This window comes from Olea europaea, unplaced genomic scaffold (assembly GCF_002742605.1).
Source record: "Olea europaea var. sylvestris unplaced genomic scaffold, O_europaea_v1 scaffold363, whole genome shotgun sequence".
In the NCBI taxonomy this organism is placed as follows: domain Eukaryota; kingdom Viridiplantae; phylum Streptophyta; class Magnoliopsida; order Lamiales; family Oleaceae; genus Olea; species Olea europaea.
In genome coordinates, this window is record NW_019255539.1 from 105886 (window position 1) to 127362 (window position 21477).

At 34.7% G+C, this 21477-nt stretch overlaps 2 protein-coding genes and 1 long non-coding RNA gene across 5 annotated transcripts in view; 1 reads left to right on the plus strand and 2 right to left on the minus strand.

Annotated features, from left to right (window-relative positions):
* Positions 1-7121: 7121 nt before the first annotated feature.
* On the minus strand, positions 7122-12896 carry LOC111386594 (wall-associated receptor kinase-like 22). 2 transcript variants are annotated; one of them, XM_023011063.1, is made up of 5 exons: positions 11605-12896; positions 10920-11204; positions 9050-9118; positions 8546-8671; positions 7122-8477 (listed from the first exon to the last, which is right to left on the minus strand). In XM_023011063.1, the coding sequence occupies exons 1-5, from the start codon at positions 12131-12133 to the stop codon at positions 7312-7314; spliced, it is 2175 nt and encodes a 724-aa protein (XP_022866831.1). In that variant the 5' UTR covers positions 12134-12896; the 3' UTR covers positions 7122-7311. The 2 variants fall into 2 exon arrangements, with proteins under 2 accessions (XP_022866831.1, XP_022866832.1); XM_023011064.1 differs by lacking the exons at positions 9050-9118; positions 10920-11204 and having other exon boundaries at positions 11251-12896.
* A 93-nt stretch (positions 12897-12989) lies between these two features.
* LOC111386593 lies at positions 12990-14641 on the plus strand. Its single transcript, XR_002701259.1, has 2 exons — positions 12990-13305; positions 13874-14641. It is a non-coding gene; the product is annotated as an uncharacterized LOC111386593 (long non-coding RNA).
* An 837-nt stretch (positions 14642-15478) lies between these two features.
* LOC111386605 (ADP-ribosylation factor GTPase-activating protein AGD12-like) overlaps positions 15479-21477 on the minus strand; it is an 8214-nt gene continuing 2215 nt past the window's right edge. The window contains exons 2-6 of one of the 2 annotated variants that reach the window (XM_023011076.1): positions 20139-20222; positions 19557-19626; positions 19285-19360; positions 17778-17941; positions 15479-17429 (exon numbers count right to left, since the gene is read on the minus strand). In XM_023011076.1, the coding sequence (XP_022866844.1) occupies positions 17816-17941; positions 19285-19360; positions 19557-19626; positions 20139-20166 (300 nt within the window). In that variant the 5' untranslated portion in view covers positions 20167-20222 and the 3' untranslated portion in view covers positions 15479-17429; positions 17778-17815. Of the gene's footprint in view, positions 17430-17710; positions 18033-19284; positions 19361-19556; positions 19627-20138; positions 20223-21477 lie in introns of those variants that run through there. The other variant, XM_023011075.1, reaches the window with a different exon arrangement.

Sequence of the window (21477 nt, forward strand, 5' to 3'; positions counted from 1 at the left end):
AAATGATAATTTCATGTGTGAAACTAAAAAAAATCTAGTGTGGATTGTCTAAGGTCAATAGGATGAAATTGGGTGAAAGTCTCGATTTAGAAAGTGGTTTACTTGGATAAGTGTTTAATGAGGGATATTACACTAATCAAGATATAGAAAAACAAAAAAAAATATTTTATTTGAAAATTTCTTTTCGTAGCCTTTATGGCTCAAGTTATTAAGCCTGTAAGGGTGTTAATACTTTTTGCCCTAAAGTCAACTGACTTGGGAGTTATCGGCCTAAACCTCGCTAAATGGGTCATTTAGAAAGTTTAAAGGAAAGAATACTGCAAATAAAAAAAAATGTTGAAATAAAAATTGAATATATATATATATATATATATATATATATATATATATATATATATGCATGAAACAGAATATGCACTGAATGCCTTGATTAAGTCTCAAACACTTGTTTAAGAAAATTGACATTTGATAAGGGATTATAAGCCTAATTGAGTTCTGGAGATTGAAACAATCAAATTATAGAGAATCCTTGTTTATTGATATATCGACTTGCAATTAGTGAGATTTACCTAAACTAGAGAGTCAATGATAGCATTAAAATTCAATTTTAGGTCACACACTTGAAAAGAGCGAAAAGAATAAGTTTAGAGGTGTGTGAGTCTTACGAGTAATGAAAGGACATATTTTACCATTGAGGGTCGAGAATTGGAACTGCTTGTGAATTCATGATGCTATGTTTAATTCTTCACACACACAATTTTACATTGGAAAAGTAGATTTTAATTTCTCTATTATGATTCTGAAGTTATGCATAGATTTGATTTTATAATTTCAATCCTGAGATAAAAAGTCAGGATAGCTAGCTAAATCTTTTTCCATTGCTGGATTGACTGGCCATCATTTAGGTAATTAGCACTGTGTATTTGTGTGTTTGCTGGGTTTTAGTTTTGTTTAAGGACAAACAAAGATTCAAGTTTGGGGGTTTAATAAGTGCAGTTTCTACATTTATTTGGGGTCCTAAATGATAACATTTTGTTATTCTTTGAACATATTAGTACCTAATTTGTTATTTATTGCTTTTGTTAGGAAAAATTCATGTTTCGGAGAAGAATTGGAAGAAAGAATAGAAAAAGGGTAAAATGAAGCAAATCCAAAGTTTGGATACTAAAATGCAAATACTCAAAAGTTGTTTCGGAACTCACAATGAAGATTTGAGAGTGCCCGGGGTCAATTGGATGAGGAAAGAAGACAAAGGGATGATTTATAGTCAAAATATTATCATACATTGACTTTCAACCGAAAAGGTTATGCTTCGAATTTTTAGTTTCATATTGAGACCCAATTTTGGCATAGCAAATATTCGAATTGGAAGAATGAGATTTCTAGATAATTTGTAGCCCTCTGAGTACACTTTTCAATGCACTTTAAATTACCTCAATCAAATATTGAAAGAAAAAGTTATGATAAAAATACTAAATATTGTTCGACTGTTGAAAATTAGCCAAGACGCTCGCCCTTACCTACAGGAGAGGAGCGAGCCCCCAACCAAAAAGGAGGCGACTGAAATCTAGGGCGCGCGCCTTAATGTCAAACGTGAAAAAATTTAAGTTTCCTTATTTTATTTTGGTAAGGAGTCTTATTGGCATCATATAAATAGGAAAACACGCCAATATCATAAAAAACGTCCATTAACCTAATTTTCATCATATTCTACATATTTGAGAGGCGAAGAACAAGGTTAGATCATCAACATCAAGAGAATTGTACAAGATTCTTGAAGATTATTCATCCAAAATCAAGATTTCATTCAAGAAAGTGGATTTTTCTACCTTCTTCCATATTTCTTCGATTCGGGTTATGTCTTTTCATTATTTCTTGAATAATTTAATAATTAGGATAATTGGCTAAGTTTTTCATTGTATTGGATGAATGATGAACCCAATTATTTTTTTATTTTAATTCAAGACATTTAATTTAGTATTATATGATTTTTCTTCATTGGTTTTGCATTCCCATTGAACTATTTAATTGTTTGATCACCAATTAGATAGTAAGTTGCTTATTGTAGTATATGAATACTCACAATAAATCTAGAACGCAGCAAAATCAACACATGAACAATAGGTATTAGAAATAATATCTATGGTATGTACAATCATGTGTGATAAATCTTGTAAATCAATGCATATTTTTCATTTAATTTCGGATTAGGAATAGGATCGGGTCGTGTTAAAATAGATTTAATATATCTTGGAAAAGAATATTGTATAAAAGTGGATTATCGATTGTCTTAAATACATGAATTTACTAAATTATGAATTAGGAGTTGAATTAAATGCAATAGGGGATTCATGATTCCAATACATTCATAAATTAGATAAATATTTTATTTGTTTTCTTAGTTTAAAATTAGCATAGAAAATATACAAATCACAATACTTTTGATTTTATATTACTTCGAATTTAATAAAAGCTATTGAACTAGATATTAGAATTTCTCATGGAAACGATACTCTTAACTCACAAATCTTATTACTTGTAAAACGATCACGTACGCTTGCGGGTTTCACACGAACAATAATATAACTCCAGCCTGCAAACAGCATCTTAACAATGTCATTATGTACCTTTGGCTTATATTCTATAGAATAAATACTTCATTTATGAACTGACCTACATGACTTCGATTGATTATGTCAGATACTTGACAACATTCATGTGTAAATAGTACCGAATCCCTCTTTTCCAAGAATTCGACTTTGACTAAATTTGTATGTTGCATTAGGGATATCAATTGAGCTCATCGGCTTGGACCGCCTGTGGCTCGACCCGAATGCCCGAGCTGGCCCTGTGGCTCGTTAACTCGAGCTCAGACCTTAAAAATATAGAAATAAGGCGACTGCCTTATTTCAAGGCAGTGCTTGCTGCCCAGCTGCCTTAAGACCGTATTATAAAAAATTAAAAAAAAAAAAGAGAAAAAGCCAACCTGGCTCGAACTCGGCTTGCTAAGGCCCGAACCGAAAGCTTAGGCAACGCCTTGTTTTTTGGCCGAAGTTTTGCTCAACTCAACTCAGGCTTGAAAAAGGCCAATTTGATTTTACGCGAGCCGACTCGACTCGTTGACATCACTATGTTACGTTCTTCAACTCTTCAACATGAAGAGTTTGTGAAGTGTACTAACTACTTATCATGGAAGCTATGTACAATCCTTGAACCATGTGCACTTACATATGCCTCCATAGTACATGAAATCTGGGCCACACGATATCGTCCCTACCTCCATTGTAGAAGATATCTGGGCCGCCAATAATGTGGACATTTCTACAAAAGGGAAACTAAGACTTTATGGATGTCGAACATTTCTTGTTAAATTATAAATAGTAGACATTTTTAATTTTTCACCAACTAAAAAGAATTTCTATCAACTTTCACCTTAAAAGAATTACTTTTAAGTAAAATCGCTCATAAGTTAAAATGTTACTTTAAAAAAAAAATCTTCCATAAGTAAAAAATTCACTTATAAGATAAAAATTTGTTGATAAGTAAAAAACTTATAAGTAAAAAATGACTTGATTTAAGTAGTAAAAAGTTCATGTATTAGTAAAAAAATCACTTGTAAATTAAAAAATATGAATTATCTAAAAGTAAAAAAATTTACTCTTTAAGTACAAAAAATACTTATAAATAAAACTATATTTTACTTATATATCAATATTTAAACCTTTAGCCCCCGTTTGCCACCGATTGTGTGGCAATTTTTATTTTTGGAATAGTATTTTTTGGAGAATGTGTGGTTGAAAAAGATGTAAAAAATTTCGATTTATGTGTAATATTATTTTATGAAAGATTGTGTAATTTAAAAAAAAATGGGAGAGAGAAAAATAAGTTTTTGAGAAAATGGGAGCCAAACGATGACTTACTATAGTGTAGCTGCAAAAGCCTTGTTAGAAGGATACACCGTAATCCACTTTAATACAATCCTCTAATCATATTCTCCCTAATCTATCTTTTATACTTCTATCTATCTTTTAGACTTCTATCTCCCCTAATCCAATAGGTGTACCAAACGCACCTTTAGTGCAATTAAAAAGTAAAGAAAAGAAAAGTGCGCACCCAAAGGGTAGTGACTGCAGGTTCTCCGGTCAAAAAAAAATGGTATAAGGAAAAGACAAATATGGTGTCAATATAACTATCCGTAAGTGTATTAATAAAAGTTACTTATGTTAGTTATATGTATGTATAAAATACATAAAATATTTTATTTTCAGCTGGATGCTTATTCCTGCTTATAAGTAGTTTAGTACATATTTGGTTAAGCTTTAAATATTTGCCATAAGTAATAACAAAGCTAAAGCTACTTACAAGTTAACTTTTTCAAAAAGGGGATTAGGGAAATTGCTTATAGCTACATAATCAGAAAAATACTGAGAGATTAGCTTCTATGAGCCCTAAAAGAGGATCAAATTCATCGATGTAACTTACAACATTACTTACTGTTGAATTTCCTTATGCTGTGGATGTTATCTTTTTATTGATTGTTTCTATCTATATGCTTACTTTTGGTTTTAGTTGAATTTTGTGAAAGTAATTATTTCTCGCTCCATCTGTTGATCCCAAAGGCGATGTAAGATTGAGATTTAATGGCAATAATGAAATATTCAAGATTGCGCCATGAAAATAAGATTAAAGTAAAGTAGAAAAAGAGAAACTAAGTAGAGGAACAATAAATTTTATTAAACCCGACAATGTGGAGAGAATTACAACAATACAGGAATTTGACTTTTGTAAAACTAACAAAGAAGCCTCTAATTTATAGGTCACGTCCATAAACTTAATGGAGTCCTAAAAGGTAAGAAAATATACTAGAATTAGATTAAACCACGTAAAAGGAAAAAATCTTGGATGTAATTTGATTTCTTTCCAAATTCAAGCCAAATGTGATCTTCCAAGATTTCAACCCAATTTTGAGGCATTAAACCTAACAATCTCTACCTTGACTCAAAATTTCAGTGCAACGAACGAAACTCCAAAATTTCAAATTCGTCTACGCCGAAATGAACTGACCAATCTCCTCAACACAGTAACCAAAATCTCCATCACCAAACCATCGTCCTCTGCACGACGTCCACAAGCGACACTTGAACCCAAATCGTGGGTTCCTAAAATTTCACCAAGAAATTATTGTTGACCAAACAGGGTTGAAGTTCACCCTGTAGCAGAAACCATACCACATGCTGGATCAGAAGGCCCCTTGCTAGAATTGTCACATTCAACGTCCCCTAAAGCATTCCAGACATTAGTGACACCACCGTACCTACGCTCCATGAGTCCAACCAAAGCAACTGAACACAGTGTATCTGCTGAAATTGGTGGCAAAGCGAAATCACCAACGCTTTCCTTAGCAGTGTTCTTAACCAACTCAGAGCTCGCCACAGGAGGTACTATACCAAACTGAACTTCCTCCATGATACTAAACTTGTCCAAATGTCTCTTAATTGATTTTGCGTTCCCCTGCAAGATGTACAATTAAGACATCTTCCGCCCCTTCAATACAACCTGAACATCCGTTCGGACCTTTGAGACTCTATCTCTACCAGAGAATTTATACCATTTTGCAACCAGGGCACTCAGTGATATGAGATTCTTTGTAAAGTCTGGAACATGGCTAACCTGATAAAGTGTCCTCACTATCCCATCTTGTAGTCTCAATCTAACCTGACCGATTCCTACAACCCGACAAGATTTGTTGTTTCCCATGACAACTCCACATTGCTTCACCCTCTCATATGTCTGAAACAAACCCTATTGGGACACATATGAAACAAATATGCAGAATCCAGAATCCACTCTCCAAGTTTGGATTCCTCGACAGATACAGCCAACATTATATCTCCATCATCCGAAAAATTCGCAACAATGTTAGTCTCGTTACTTGATTGCCCCACATGATTTGCATGTAAATCACCTTTACCCTGCAACTTGTCCCAATCTTTCTTAATGTGTCCTTTCCTCTTGCAGCAATACCAATACATATTGCTGTACCTCACCTTCGATCTACCCCTCCGTCGATCACCATGAGTAACCAGAGCATCTCCATCCCTAGATGTAGGATCTCCAACCAACAGCTCCATCTTCTCCTTTGAGAACAGAGCATCATATACCTTCTCAATGGTCAGCGTGTCACGACTATACAATATAGTATCACGAAACGACGAAAAAGAACTGGGTAGCGAACACAACAGGATCAAGGTCAGATCCTCTTCATCATATTTTACCTCCAACGTCTTCAAATCTGCAATAATCTCCTTGAACACAGCAAGATGGTCTTGTAGTAACCCTCCTTCTGTCATGCGATGGGACACCACTTCTGCTTTAGAGTCAGTCTGCTCGTCAGACTCTTTGTCATGCACAACTGCTCCAACTTGAGCCACAAAGCAGCCGCCATTTCCTCCTTCAAGACATCATGCAGAATATTGTTGGATAAGTGAAGATGAATCTGTGTTAGAGCCTTTCGATCCCTCCGTTGTTTCTCCCCCATAGACAAATTTGCTGACATCCTCTCAAAATCCAGCAAAATATCGTCAAGATCCATCTGTGTCAACACAACCCTCACTTTTACTTGCCACAGCGAAAATCTTGTATTGCGATCCAGCAGCAGAATTTCATACTTCAACGAATTCATCCTTGAAAAATCTCAACCAAATCACGAAGAACCTGCAATCGTGCTCTGATACCACTTGTTGATCACAAAGGCGGTGTAAGATTGAAATTTATTGGCAATAATGAAATATTCAAGATCGCACCATGAAAATAAGATTAAAGTAAAGCAGAAAAAGAGAAACTAAACGGAGGAACAATGAATTTTATTAAATCCAACAATATAGAGAGAGAATTACAATGACACGACAATTTAGCTTTTGTAAAACTGATAAAGGAGTCTCTAATTTATAGGCCACGTCCATAAACTTAATGGAGTCCTAAAAGGTAAGAAAAAATACTAGAATTAGGTTAAATCGCGTAAAAGGAAAAAATCTTGGATGTAATTTGATTTCTTTCCAAATTCAAGCCAAACGTGATATTCCAAGATTTCAACCCAATTTTGAGGTATTAAACCTAACACCTTCCAAAGAACATATGCTGTCATACAGAAATTGTAACAAAGAAATGCATTAGAAATGACAAGAAGAAAGACAATGCTATTAACAACGGTTTCTGTAGAAGATTTTGAAATTTGATCATGATATATTTCAATACATGTAGTTGAACGTGACGGCTTCTTTATTATATGAAGGAAAATTCTAACTTTAGAATTCAAGTGGAGCTAGTTTGTCCACCATCACATTTAGTCGTTCTCTCAATTTCATTGGTGCTATTGGAGCTTGGACTTACGGAATAATAATTGTCCTGAAACCTCTCTTCAAGAACCAAATGCTCTCTTGTCCTCCTCAGCTGTTCAAGTTCTGATGCCACTTCTTTCATGCTTGGTCTCTTCCGTGCATTTAGCTTTAGGCATCTCTTGGCGAGCTTGGAAACTGCAATAATATCCTCTTTATGACCTTCATTTGCCACTAGCTTCTCTAGAATCCCATACAAACGGTTCTCTTTCAGTGCAAATCGAAAGCGTATTGCTAGAGCTTCATTACTGTTTTTGGAAGAGATGGCTTTTTGACCTGTTAGGAGCTCAGCAAGAACTACCCCAAATGCATAAACATCACTCTTATCATTTAGTTGCCCTGACTGGAAGTATTCAGGATCTAGGTAACCAAATGTGCCCCCAATGAGTGTTGTCAAGTGAGTCTTATCAATGGATACTGACCTTGAGAGTCCAAAATCGGACACTACAGCCCGATAATTCTCATCCAACAATATGTTGTTTGACTTTATGTCTCTGTGAAAAATAGCTGTTGAAGCACATGAATGCAAGTAAGCCAGGGCTCCTGCAATTTCTGCAGCGATACGTAGACGATTGTCCCAAGAAATTATCGAGACGTTATGCTCATCGTGAAGATGGTGAGAGAGGGTTCCGTTGGGCACATATTCATATACTAATAATGGAACTTCTGCCTCCAAACAACAACCTAACAGTTTCACTATCTGCCTATGGTTTATATGGGACAGAATGAAAACTTCATTTATGAACTGACTGACTTGACTCTCATCAATGATATTGGACCTTTTTACAGCCACTATGCTGCCATCTGACAGCATTCCTTTGTAGACAGTACCAACTCCTCCTTTACCAATAATACGATATTTGTTGAATTTGTCTGTTGCCTTCCCCAACTCTTCGATCACGAAGAGCTTTGTTTCAGGAAATACATTTCCTGTACTCGAAGAGATCTGTTGTTGAAGTAGTAAACCACCATTTCTCTTGAAGAGCTTCTGCTTAACTTTCCTTTCATTCATTTTATTAATTTTACAGAAGAGCCAGAGAATAACAGCTGCCAAAATTAGAAGGCCAGCAGCAAGGCCAACTCCTGTTTGTATGGCTAGTATTAGCAGATTTCTAAGATTGAATGAAGACAAAGAGTGGAAAAGGATATACCTAAGGGAATGAACAGTGCCAATATATGTCCTCGACTACGTCGGCAATAGTAGCTTCCTGGTGTGTTTATGCAGCGGCCTTTCTCATGGCAGCCATTGTGATTGGGCTTTAAACATTCGTCAATATCTGCAAAAGTGAAAACAAAGTGCAAGTTTAACTTATTGTGGTCTGGAAATTAAATGTTGTCATGGGATATAGAAGTAAATTTGTTATGAGTAGGCAGATTATTGTTTCTATTTACTCGTGACATATGACATATGACTTATGCTTTGTGAGGTTGCTTCCATTAATTTCTCACCCATTCACCATTTTTAATATTTTATGATCCATCCTAAGGTTATTAAAAAGAAACAAAGTCAAATATACAATTGAGTAGATTAAGTGATTAACCTTTTTCTCAATTCACTTCTTTCATTGCCTTATTCATTTATGACTGAAACAAAGTTTGGGCTTATGGAGAAGAAAAGAACGGATAAGTCTTGGAAGGAAGAGAAGAAATGTTACCTTCGCATCCCTTGGGGAGGTAAGGATTTCCTTGGTAACCTTGATTGCATATGCATCTGTATCCCCCACCCAGGCCCGGCCCTGGCCCAAGGCAAGTGAGGCCACTGCCTTGGGCCTCATCTTTTAGGGGGCCTCCAGCCCAACACTGCCTCTCTCTTAAAAAAAATAATAATAATATTTATTTAGGCACATGAAAGAGGCAAACGAACAGCCATTTCCAATTGCAGTCCAATCGCCTTCTCCACTCTCCAGACCTGAGAACACATTCCAATCCAGAATTTATCCCTAAAACCTACTCCAATCCGGAATTAATCTCCAAAAACCATTACTCTACTAGTCTACCACTGCAAAAGTTCCGACGAAATCCAGAGGACCAGAGGTTGAGCTGCTTCAGCACGTTCGCACATAGAGAGTTCGCACTTCACAAACTACTAAGGTCTCGCAAATTTGGAGGTTGGTTTCCATTTATTTTAGGAAACTGAAAACCCTTGATTCCTTGAAAATCTTTCCATGACTTTCGTTTTTATTGGGGTTTTAAGATTAAAATACCCAAAATCTTCTTCACATAAATAGAGCAAAGAAAAATCTTAACAAGAATTAAACAACTAATGCCATCACCTCGAAATCTCTAAGTTTCACTTTCTCAATTCCAAAATCATGAGCATATTACAGATTTACATATTGCAGTCGCCAGTCGGTGTCGGTATACCTGTGTTTGTGTATGTTATGATAAAAATTAAAATTTAAAAAGTACCTGACCGAGAATCAGAAATGGGTCTTTGCTTAATTTGAAGAACGGTATGTTGATCTGCAATTTTGCAACAAATTTGAAGTAAAAAAAAAAAAAAAGAAAAGAAGAATTGATGAGTGATGAATGCAAGCTTGGACTCCGCCACTACGGATTACAGAAACTAGACTTCAGTCTTTAGTCTTCTGGTTGCAATAATTTTAGGAATTTTTCAATAAGTATTATTATATTGAGTAGTAGATATAAGGGATGATATGTGGGGTCCAGGGTATTAAGAGATTTTGGGAAAAATATTAATATACATTTTTGTGTTTTAGGCCTGAAATGGTGATAAACGTGTCCACAGAAAAGTGTAATTTCATATTGACAACTCCTCCAAAGGATATAAAAAGTATGACAACATATGATAAGAATGCGATATTATTTCACATTTTTTCATTTTGTAAAATTGTTAGCCAAACAAAAACTGATTAAAATTTTCTATTCAATTTGAATAAATTGAAGCTTATTTCACATTTTTCCGTTTCGTAAAGTTATTGCATATTGAGATTAAGATCCAAAAATGCATTTTCTTTTTTAAAAGCTTATTCTATCCTTTTTTTTGGGTGTGTGATCTATTCTCTCTTTGTTTTGTTCATTTCTTGGTTGCAGCAGAATTGCTTGATAATCAGACTCTGCGTTTTCGACTGCAACCTCTACGGCCGCATTGTCTACTTCAATCACCACGCGACTACCACTACCACCAATTTCTGAATCCTTTCATTTTGGGGACTCATCAATCAGGTTTTATTGCTCTTTGTTTATTATTATGTTTACAAGAAAATTTGAATCTGGATGTGCCAAAAGGAAAAGGAAGGAAAAAGTTGAAAGGTTGATTAAATCTCAAGAGGGAGTACTTGATAAGTTTTTTAATTGTAGTAAACAAACACCTAATGAAGACGTAGTTACTAAAGAAGTATTTAATGAGAATGATAACAGAAATAATACAATTGAGGAAGAATATTGTGTGATGAATGAAGAGGTATCTCTTGACAGAGATAATGAACCATTTTGTGTCGAGGGGGCTCCATAATAATTAAACGCCTAGGGCCTCTAAATTCTCAGGGCCGGCCCTGCCCCCACCACCATCATTATCATAGCAATTACTATTCGGGCCGCAGCGATAGTCGTTTTTTGTCTCCGCGTTGCTGCAACTGGTGTTTCCAACTGTCCAGTTAAGGACTACAGGCACATAATAATTTTCATTACAAGCAGAGAAATTATGTCGATAATCAATTTGGACGTCCTTAGCTGCAAAAAAGAAATGGCCACATGGATGTGATAGCCAGGACTCTGTGAAGGTATTTATTCTATTAACCCACAAATTAAAAATTGAGATATCTTTCGGCAAACTTGACTGGCAGCAACCAAACCCCGAGCATATAAGTCTTGGAAGGGAGAGAAGAAATGTTACCTTCGCATCCCTTGGGGAGGTAAGGATTTCCTTGGTAACCTTGATTGCATATGCATCTGTATCCCCCACCACCATCATTATCATAGCAATTACTATTCGGGCCGCAGCGATAGTCGTTTTTTGTCTCCGCGTTGCTGCAACTGGTGTTTCCAACTGTCCAGTTAAGGACTACAGGCACATAATAATTTTCATTACAAGCAGAGAAATTATGTCGATAATCAATTTGGACGTCCTTAGCTGCAAAAAAGAAATGGCCACATGGATGTGATAGCCAGGACTCTGTGAAGGTATTTATTCTATTAACCCACAAATTAAAAATTGAGATATCTTTCGGCAAACTTGACTGGCAGCAACCAAACCCCGAGCAAGGTGAAGTGGACCTGACTATGTCAGTGCTGTTGCAGAGAGATCCACATCCGGTGAGGAACTCTTTAGTTGCATTATGAACAACATAGGCATACAAATCACATCCCACTACAACAAACATATTTTTTGTGTGGGACAAACTGAAACGTCTAAAATTAAATTCCTTAGTAGATTGTGCTCTCAAACTTTCTCCTGATGATCCATTGATGAAAGTCATATTTAGAACTGGGAAGTTGGAAACCCTTACATGGTGATCTGGTATGGAGATGTGATCTATCTTCGTTTTAGAGTCACCTAGAAAGGCAGAATTTGATGCATCATCGCATATAATTTGAAATTGCCTGTCAAGATAGCAGCCCTTCTTTATGCCAAATGGATAAGGAATTTCCACTTCTCCACATTTTTCTTGGCAACCATCCAATGCCAAGGAGACTGCAGCTGTTTTATGTGATTGGAAGAGTACTGAGATTATGCATACGATCATTAGATGAAGAAGCGGTCTGCACTTAAGTGCCATTTCTGTGTCTACTTTCACTTCCAGCTAGTATATATGATCCTACTTCTAATGAATGATGAATCTTATTATCATGCATGTATAAATAGTTAAATACTGGTGCCTTGCAGGCCATCTTTTTCGAAAGACTAATGGAAATTGAGGGGCCCGGTTGGTAGGAATCAATAATTGTGCATTTTGAATATTAATTGAGCACGTTTTTAACTTATTTAATTGTTAATGCATTTTTACTGGTAACTGCTAACTTTTTGTACTATTAGTCTCTCTTGGTTTAAAAACGTTATTTTGATGTAATTAACTGTCTACAGTATATTATGAATAAATCTAAAGTGAGTGCTGCTCCCACTTGGGGATTATCTCTTGTCCTGTTGGAAGACCTTTTCCTAGTGGCTAATACAATATTTATTGAGGCTATCATGAATATTAAAGTTAGCAATTTGGGAGGTAATCCTAGGTTCATCGATATTGGCTTCTAGAAATGTTAGGATAACATCTTTTGGGTCCTTTTGTTATGAAAGATTTACTTTTGGTGTGTTAGGATGCAAGTTATTATAAACTCGAATAAAAAACTAAAATTGGATTTGATTTTTGTACAAAAATCAAAGCATAGGAGTGGTGTAAGGTCTTTGTTTCAAATCCTGACCGTGTCCTTATTTTCCCATTTAAGATCATTATCTATAATGCATTGAAACAGACACGTGTCACATATGCCGACACACCATTTTTCAAAAAAGTTACTCACATGATATGTTGATTAAATTCTTAATTTATACAGTATAAATTTAATTTTACACTTGTTATTAATTTTTCTTATTGAAATCTTTTAAGTGTGAGTACATATTGTTTTATTTACTAAAAACTTTAGAAATACATAATATTTCTAATAAAAAAGAAAAATAATAGTAATAAAGTGTCTTAAGAAGTGTCGGTATTCGACACGTGATGAATACGGACACGCCACCCTAATTGAAGTTTCTGTACAAAAGATTTCATTATTATATGTTCACATATTACTGAAAAACACATACACATAGAATAGTTCATGATTTTTTTAATATATCATCTGTCTCTTCTTTTAAACGTATGGATTCGGCTGCACAGAGTAGAAGGTGGGGATCTTTTTTCCCCTTTTTCAAAAGGTCACTTGCAGGAGACGAAAACGTGAATGGTCCAAGGTAGCAGAGCATTATTCAATTAATTAATGGAAATAATAGAGATGTGACAATTGTTTAGAAATGCCTATAGAAATAAATGTTTTTTTATTTAAGGAAATGAATTTCTTGATTCAAATGGGATTAATTGACCATTTTCAGTGAATTCGTGAGACAGCTATGTTGATTGGGTTTAAAATAAATTATCTTTCTTTAAAGTTTATGCGTCTTTTCCATTTTTCAAGCACGTTACTAAAAAATTTACCCTTCCAAACGCGTTTGTGTCTCTAAACATTGTTTAGTAGGAGAGGAATAGATAGGACGAAGGAAGATGTTTATTTTGAGGATGTTTGGGAGTGATTTTTCACCCAAAAAAATTGATTTTTTAACCGTTATTTCACTATTACAGTCGTAAAGTTTGATTTGTTTTCCCACAGGTAGACTCTACTTTTCTCCTAACGGTCAAAAAATCAATTCTTAAAATCGCTCCCAAACGGAGCCTTTATATTCGCACCATTTTGTCACCATTAATGTTCGGTTTCTGTTTTTTTAATGTAGATTAAAACAGCTGATGATTTTATTTTGAAGCTAGATTATGGAAGCTTCTGCTTTGAGCTCAATATTCCTAAAGTCGCTGAAAAGGCTGGGGACATGTCTTCTATTGGACTTGACGAGATAGAAATGCAGGGACTGAATGTTCGGCTAATAGCATCATCCTCCATTTTAGACATTGTAATGTTAAAATTAGTAGAGAAATGGAATTTGCTATGAAGAGCTGGTGAATGAAGTCCTTCCAGGTTTGAGTCAGTTTCTTCATATGGTATAAACAGTTCTGGGTGAGACAACCAGTCAGAAAGGGGTTAGCACACAATGAATATAGTGTGAAGATGTTAACAGCATCCGTATTCTACTGGCAAAGGAAATTATGATGCTAATAATCTGTCCAATTTCAACGGGACCTGATCAGCTACCCTCAGGGCAAGGACTACAGGATTGTTCTGATGTCCCAAGACATTCGTCATGTAGAAGATGCATTTGGACACATATATGAAGATTTGGCAAGGGATTTGATAATGCCAACCGTGGATTATGGGGCACGCTCCAACGATGATGTTAATATATGAAAGCAAGTATGCAACGATGAGCCAACAAAGCACGATGATGATGACACGTGATACTTTATTATGGTTTGAGTTTTATAAACTAGTTAAATTTTCTTTAATGTACTTTCTTTGGTTAGATTTTAAGTCATATGTTATCCTCTTAAAGTTTGTGCTTTCTTTTTAGTCTTATAATGTGTAAATACTATGCCTGGGTGGTGTTTTGATTAACAAGAAAAGTCTCAAGTTACCGAAGTTTCTGATGGCATTCATGATTATTATGCAGTATAATTATACAAGTTCTACATGGCCTTGTTTAGGACAAATATTATAATAAATTGAACTATTAATCCTTCTAGTGCGCGCCAAGGCTTTTTTATTGTTTTCATTTGAAACACTAAACATACAATTTGCATCAATCTAAATCACCACAAACGTCATGAGTACAATCAACTAGGTAAGATTAACTAGGGCATTAGTAGCTACAGAAGCAAACTTGTGAGCTACGTTGTTTCCTAATAAGGTATAAAGCAACACAAATCGCATTTACATCTCTTAAAAATGCTACAATATCAAATAGAATGGAAACACGCTTAATAAGACTAAAATCAGATTGTAAACTTTCAACTACCCAGAGTGCATCACATTCCTTGACGGAGATCTTGAAACAATGATCTTAAGCAAAAATTAACCCTTTTCGCGCCACTAACACATTTTCAGAGCAAAACTACCCTCAATTGATCATGTACATTACAAAGTATAAGATTTAATAGTTTCTTTTCTTTTATGAATACGTTTTAGTCATATAAAACTCTAAAAGGTCCATCATCTAAAGAAACCACCATTAATATTTGAACTTAATGGTACCGTACAGTAGTTACTGTAGCCAAACATATTGAGGTCAAGCTTCAATGGCTAAATTTGGATACTTTTGTTCCTATACAGATATTTTCATAGTAAACATGTCAATATGGAGACTAGGCTTTGTGAATCGAGCTTGTCAAAATAAGAATATGTTATACGAACAACATTTGTTCCACAGTTAAAATGAAATATAAAAGAAGAAAGGATTTCAAAAGAATACATGAAATTTCACAAAACATGAAAATTTTGCTTCTAGTTGTCAATGGGAAGTGAAAAATCATTTAAATACATCTAGGGCGTGTTTGGTATGCATTTCTGGATTACGATTTACAAAACTTTAACTTCTGGTACAATACTATCGAGTAGGATAGACTCCAATTTACCAAACAAGCCACTACGTTCGAGAGGTACCCACTCTAGTTCTAAATCCAATTCTCCAGATTCTACATTTTGGAGTTTGAGTAAAACTGCCTGTTTCACCTTCCCATCAACAATGTTAACAGTATTATCATCTATTAGTGCATTGTCGTGTGATTTCATCCATTTTCCAATCTGCATGTTTCCAAACATTCCTGCATCTCCAAATGCCATTGCTGAGGTTATCATTGGCTGAATATCTATTTCAGCTTCTCCCATTATATCGTCCGCCGAAAATGTGTCGCAATCAAAAACTTCTGTAGTTTAGACAAGATGTAAAATACCAACACAAGGAACCAACGAAGGAAAAAAATCTTGAGGGAAACAAGATGCGAAGAAAAGAAGTAGACGGATGACCAGTTTTATTGCATCAAAGTCTTGTGGAACCGAAAGCACAAGTTCCTCATTCCAGACAGGATTCAAACTGCGCTGTCTGTGCTTTCTAATAACAGAAAGAACCAGCATGACAGCTTTATAGAAGTTGGTAATATATACCGCACTTTGAACTGACATATTGAACCACCCAGTTTTCAACAACAAAGGAAAAGCAAGCACTGTTATGCAAGATTTATGATTTGAGCTTAATGAGATATATATATGTTTATTGTCCAGATATTCTTTCTAAGAAAGTCTAAGAAAGTTTGCACAAGAAATCTATAATAATTGTACTCTGATATACCCAAAAAGCTAATTGTAGGACAAAGGGTTGGTCCACAGTATTGAACTATACTGGCACCGATTTTAACTTCTTATCCTTCATTAATAGTCATTAGTGTTCAATCTACCTTACCAATCATACCGTAAATTTTTTAGCTTCTCAGCACTCCATATTTAATACAATGTGAAAAGAAATGAAATAAGAACATGCTTAGCAGATCTCACTAGCCAAAAAATCAGAAGTCTGAAGTTATAGTACGTAGGTTTAGATTATCACCTTTTCGATATCCCAGTTTCGGTCCCTAAAACCAAGGAAAACAGGGAAGCAGTTCAGTAACCTGCTTCCCAAGAGTTAAGACAACATAAGGATCACTTGACAGCATGTCTCGGACAGCTAAATTTGTGCCTTTGATTATTATGATCTTCAACATCCCAATAAATTCCACCATGCCTTCCTGAAGTTGATTTGTAACCTTAAGCGTTGTTTGACAAGGCTTTTAATAGCAGAATGTGGTAAAGATGATGAAACGTGTGGTTAAGAAGTTGATAAAAATTGTGAGTCCCCTGAAATGTGTGATTAAAAGTGAAGTTTGACCAGTCGAAAATCAAGCACTTAAATACAGAAATAGTAATTCACAGAAGCATCAAGAAGCCAGTGAAATCTGTAACATCTTAATAAATCTTATCTATCTTAATTAACTTTTGACATTTCCTTTCAGGACACATATTTTTTGCCAGTCTAATTATTGTGATGTAAATTTAAGAAAGACAAAAAAAATGGGCACCACCGGATTGTGGAGAATGGAGATAAGCAGCTGCGTAAACGCAGAAAATTTTGTCATTGGAAGACTGTCAGCAATAAGATATATTTTCCGATAAGGTGGTGACTTGAAACAAGGTGAACCGAAACATAATATCTCTGGTAAAGAAGTAATGTGCGAAAGGGGCACAAACAGGGGAAGAGGACTTACTGATTGCTGCGATGACGAACTTGAACTTCGAAAATTATTCATAATCTTCTGGGACAACCTTGCTTGCAAAGAGCCTTTTTTAGAAGCTGATGTAATACGTAGGCTAGGTTTCAAGAATTCTTGAAGCTCATACTTGGACCTATATGACAAAAATGGAACATCATAAAGATGAAACCTAACACCCCACAAAACTTGCTAAACCACTCAGAAACCCAGTTCTGTCTCATGATGAGGACATTTCATAAGATAGCTGAACTTATGATTTGATAGAACAGAATCTTCTACATGATAGTCATTAAAGAAAGAAAAAAATGCCTGGTCCGAGTGACACAACAAATATCAACTACTTGGCGAGATATGGCAGATGGATTAACAAAAAGTATCAAAAAAGTAATGAAGAAATTACGACCAGGTCTTCACCAGAGAGAAAGAGAACCAGCACACGAAGAAATCATAAAACTGATAGTGCTTCTATGTTTGACCAGACCTGATAAATTTTGAACGCTCTTCATGGCTAGCATCTGGTCAAGGTTTAGCGACTCCTTCAGGAAGGTAAGCCTCATAAATTGAATTAGAATAAAAATTTCCTCCAATCTCAATCAGTGCATCAATTTCATCATCAGACCATTCATCTAATGTCACAGATAAAACCTGTATCATACAAAATATATGGTGGAAATGTAAGGAATAAAAGATTATAAAAAGTACGAGTGTGAGAGATAGAAGAGTTGGAAAAAATGAGTAAATGACTCACTTTTGGCACAATTTTCGGTGGGACCCGTTGGTCCAATTTAGAAAATCAAAGTTGATCCGTGTTCTCTTCCGTGAGAGCATCAAAACCATATATTTACTTGCCAAAAATGAAGCTCAGGTGAATGAAAAATTGGATCTTAAAGTTGACCATTGGAAGATGATTTACGTGGGAAAATAGGATTTGTCGCACATAGGAAAAAGAAGAAAGCATGAACCATTTTATATATAGCTACACCTTGGTAGGGTTTTATCATGTGTAACATAGATACTCTCTCCACGAGCGCGCACAGGGAGGTGCAAATCAATAACTAAAATGACCTTCGGACCTTGACATTGTGTGCGGGCGTGACTAGCATACAAGAATGTCCGACTGAACAGAGCAAAAATTGGCCTTGCTTTCTCCAACTAACTTGAGTTTCTGAAACTGCTAAAACTCCAGCAAAAATTGAAGTGACTCCAATGTTTATTGCCATAGAGTTAATGGCAGATTTATCTTATATTAAGTCTCATTTTCCAGCAATTCTTACACACCACAAAATACACGAATATTCACTGTTCTGTCTGCATAGACACAACGTCGTGGTAGTGATTTTGTTCGAATACTAACTCAGTTCGTCGAAATAGTTTCTGCAGTACTCAAATTCTATTGGTTTACTGTTGTATCCTAAAAAACAGACGCTCAGATTAAATTTTAAGCACTTACGGTGAGGAGACGAATCTGTTTTAAAGAAACTGTCCTCGCAGAGGCCTCGGGTTGAAAATTCATCCGTTATTTAATATTTCTGCAATTTATTCGTGTGCTTCATATAATTTGCAGTTTTATTATGTTGTCGTTCTATTTATATTTATTAAAAAACTAATATGCATTATTTGGCCAACTAGATTAATTTGATCAAATTAATTTGTTTATTCTATTGCAATTTAAATCTGCTATATTTTATCTTGTTCACCGTAAATACGGTATATGCAAATACGGTAATCTGTTGCATATACGGTAAACTGTTGCATATACGATATGCTGATGGAAATATGGTATGCTGCATTTACGGTAAACTGTAATTACGTAATCTGCATATATGGTAATTTGTATATACGGTATGCGTGTATACAGTATGTTGCATATACGGTATGCATAAATCCAACATGTAAATTACATATAGGTTATGAATAATCCGGTTTCATCCACTACACTAAATTTCCAACAAGAAGATGGTGGAGGAAAAAAGAGCTGAGGATGTCACCTTTGAAATATATGTACCGAGGCTTATGTGCATGCCGCAGCACTTTAAGTAAATAAATACTCCAATGTTTGCAGACCTGAACATGCCACGTAAAACATTAACAAGTAAAAATAATGAAAAAAAAAAAAAGACACAAAACACAGCATTTACACGAGTTCTTTTTGAATAATGACAAATGCATACGGGTGAGCAAGAATTCTAAACCCTTTAAGGTAAGCAGGCAACAAGTACTGGCGTAAAAAAGATCAGAAGGAAGCCAGAGTGAAACTTACGCCCATTTTGGATAATCTGCACAAACACAATTATCATGTTGGACCAAAAGATCTTTCAATCTTCTTTTTCCTGTACATACATTATTCATCAAAGAATAAAGAAAAGCCAAGAACTAATTAACAACCTACAATTCCCAAAAAAGGATAATGAACACGTAAACCAATTAGCAGCAAAACAAATTTAATGTTTAGCAATCACCATAAACGTGTGAAAGTATATTTTGAAGTGAAAATAATCCATGCTACCATAGTGTCACGTGAAGCACACTCATCGGGATGCAAAGAGCTTGGCAAACAAAGTCTATTGCATGAAGAAAAGGACTAGTCCATTATTATGTCATTATGCAGTGACGAAATTGATGAAGTCAACACACTATATTCTTCAGTATGTTCTTAAGAGAATCCCACAGGGTGCACAATACACATGCATTGTTCTTTAAAATAGGTTAATTAATTCAACTCAAACTTTATGCAAAAGGTAGTGAATTATAGCAGATGTTTTCTTACATTTTGAACTTGAAATGCATGAATTGATATTTCTCAATATTCAGTACCAAAGTTCCCGATAAAATAAAACCATACCTGAAGTTGGTCTCCCTAGCTGGCTCATTCTCTCTGCTAATAGACCACTACAATTCAACTAAACTAGTCTTTATTAATAATAACCTGCAAATAGTGACCCATCAAGAAGGTTAAGAACATAAATTTTCTCACTCCGTATATGAATTTGCTTATATACAATTTACGAGAATATCTAAATACAAGCAAGCAAAATACTGCAGAGTATTTTTTCCAGTCAAGCTGGCAAAAATTCATTCCATGAACACTTTGAATCAAAATTCTAGAACATTAATCAAATAAAATGAATCCTGACAAGCAGATATATCTGATTTTACAGAAACGAAACGGAACTCTAGTTTCACAATGCAATGCAATGCAAGAATACCTAAGATCATGTAATAGAATCATAAACCAAGGGCTAGATCATTGATACAAATAATATCACAAAATCTAAGCATCCGAATCTTCCACAGGAGCCCATAAGTCAAATTTTATTATATGTTAAAGACATAATCTTGAAATACGATCAGAATAGTAACACGACGATTGAGTTAATCAAGCCAAAAACTTCTGATCATTGATTTTAATGCTAATCAAACCTTTTTTCATTATATACATATACTAGTCTTTGACAAGTGCGTTGCACGAGTTTTGTATTTATTTTATTTTTATTAGCGTTAAAATTATAGATTTTTTACTTATAAGTAACTTCTTACATTTTACAAATATTTTTTGTCAGTATTTTTATTTGTTAATAATTTCTTACATAAAAGTGATTGTTAGAAATAAAATAGTGATAGCAAAAAATATCAACAAATAAAAATATTACTAATAAACAAATTCAAAGAAAAAAATTACTCTTCATGCTTGAAAGTCTCAATCCTCCGTAATACGGAGGTTTGATCTCTCAATAACAAGAGACTTGATCTCTCATAACAAGCCTCCGCATTACGAAGCAAGCCTCCGTATTACGGAGGAAAATCCTCCGTGATACGGAAGCTTGATCTCTCATAACAAGGCTCCGTATTACGGAAGAAAATCCTCCGTGATACGGAAGCTTGATCTCATGGAGAGATCAAGTCTCCATAATAAATATGCAGAGATTCTTTTGATATTTTTTTATTTAAACGATATTTTATTTATAGATCATCTATTTAACAAATAAGTTAATATTTAATTTTAAAAATTAAATATATCTAAATATTTACTACAAATTTTTAAGTTAATATATTGTTAAGTTACAAGTAATTTTTACAATTATAAGTTTTTTTTTATACATTTAAATAACTTTAAGCGTATTTTTTTTACATATATTTATGGAATTCACACTTTTACTCTTGAATTAACCCAATTAATTAAT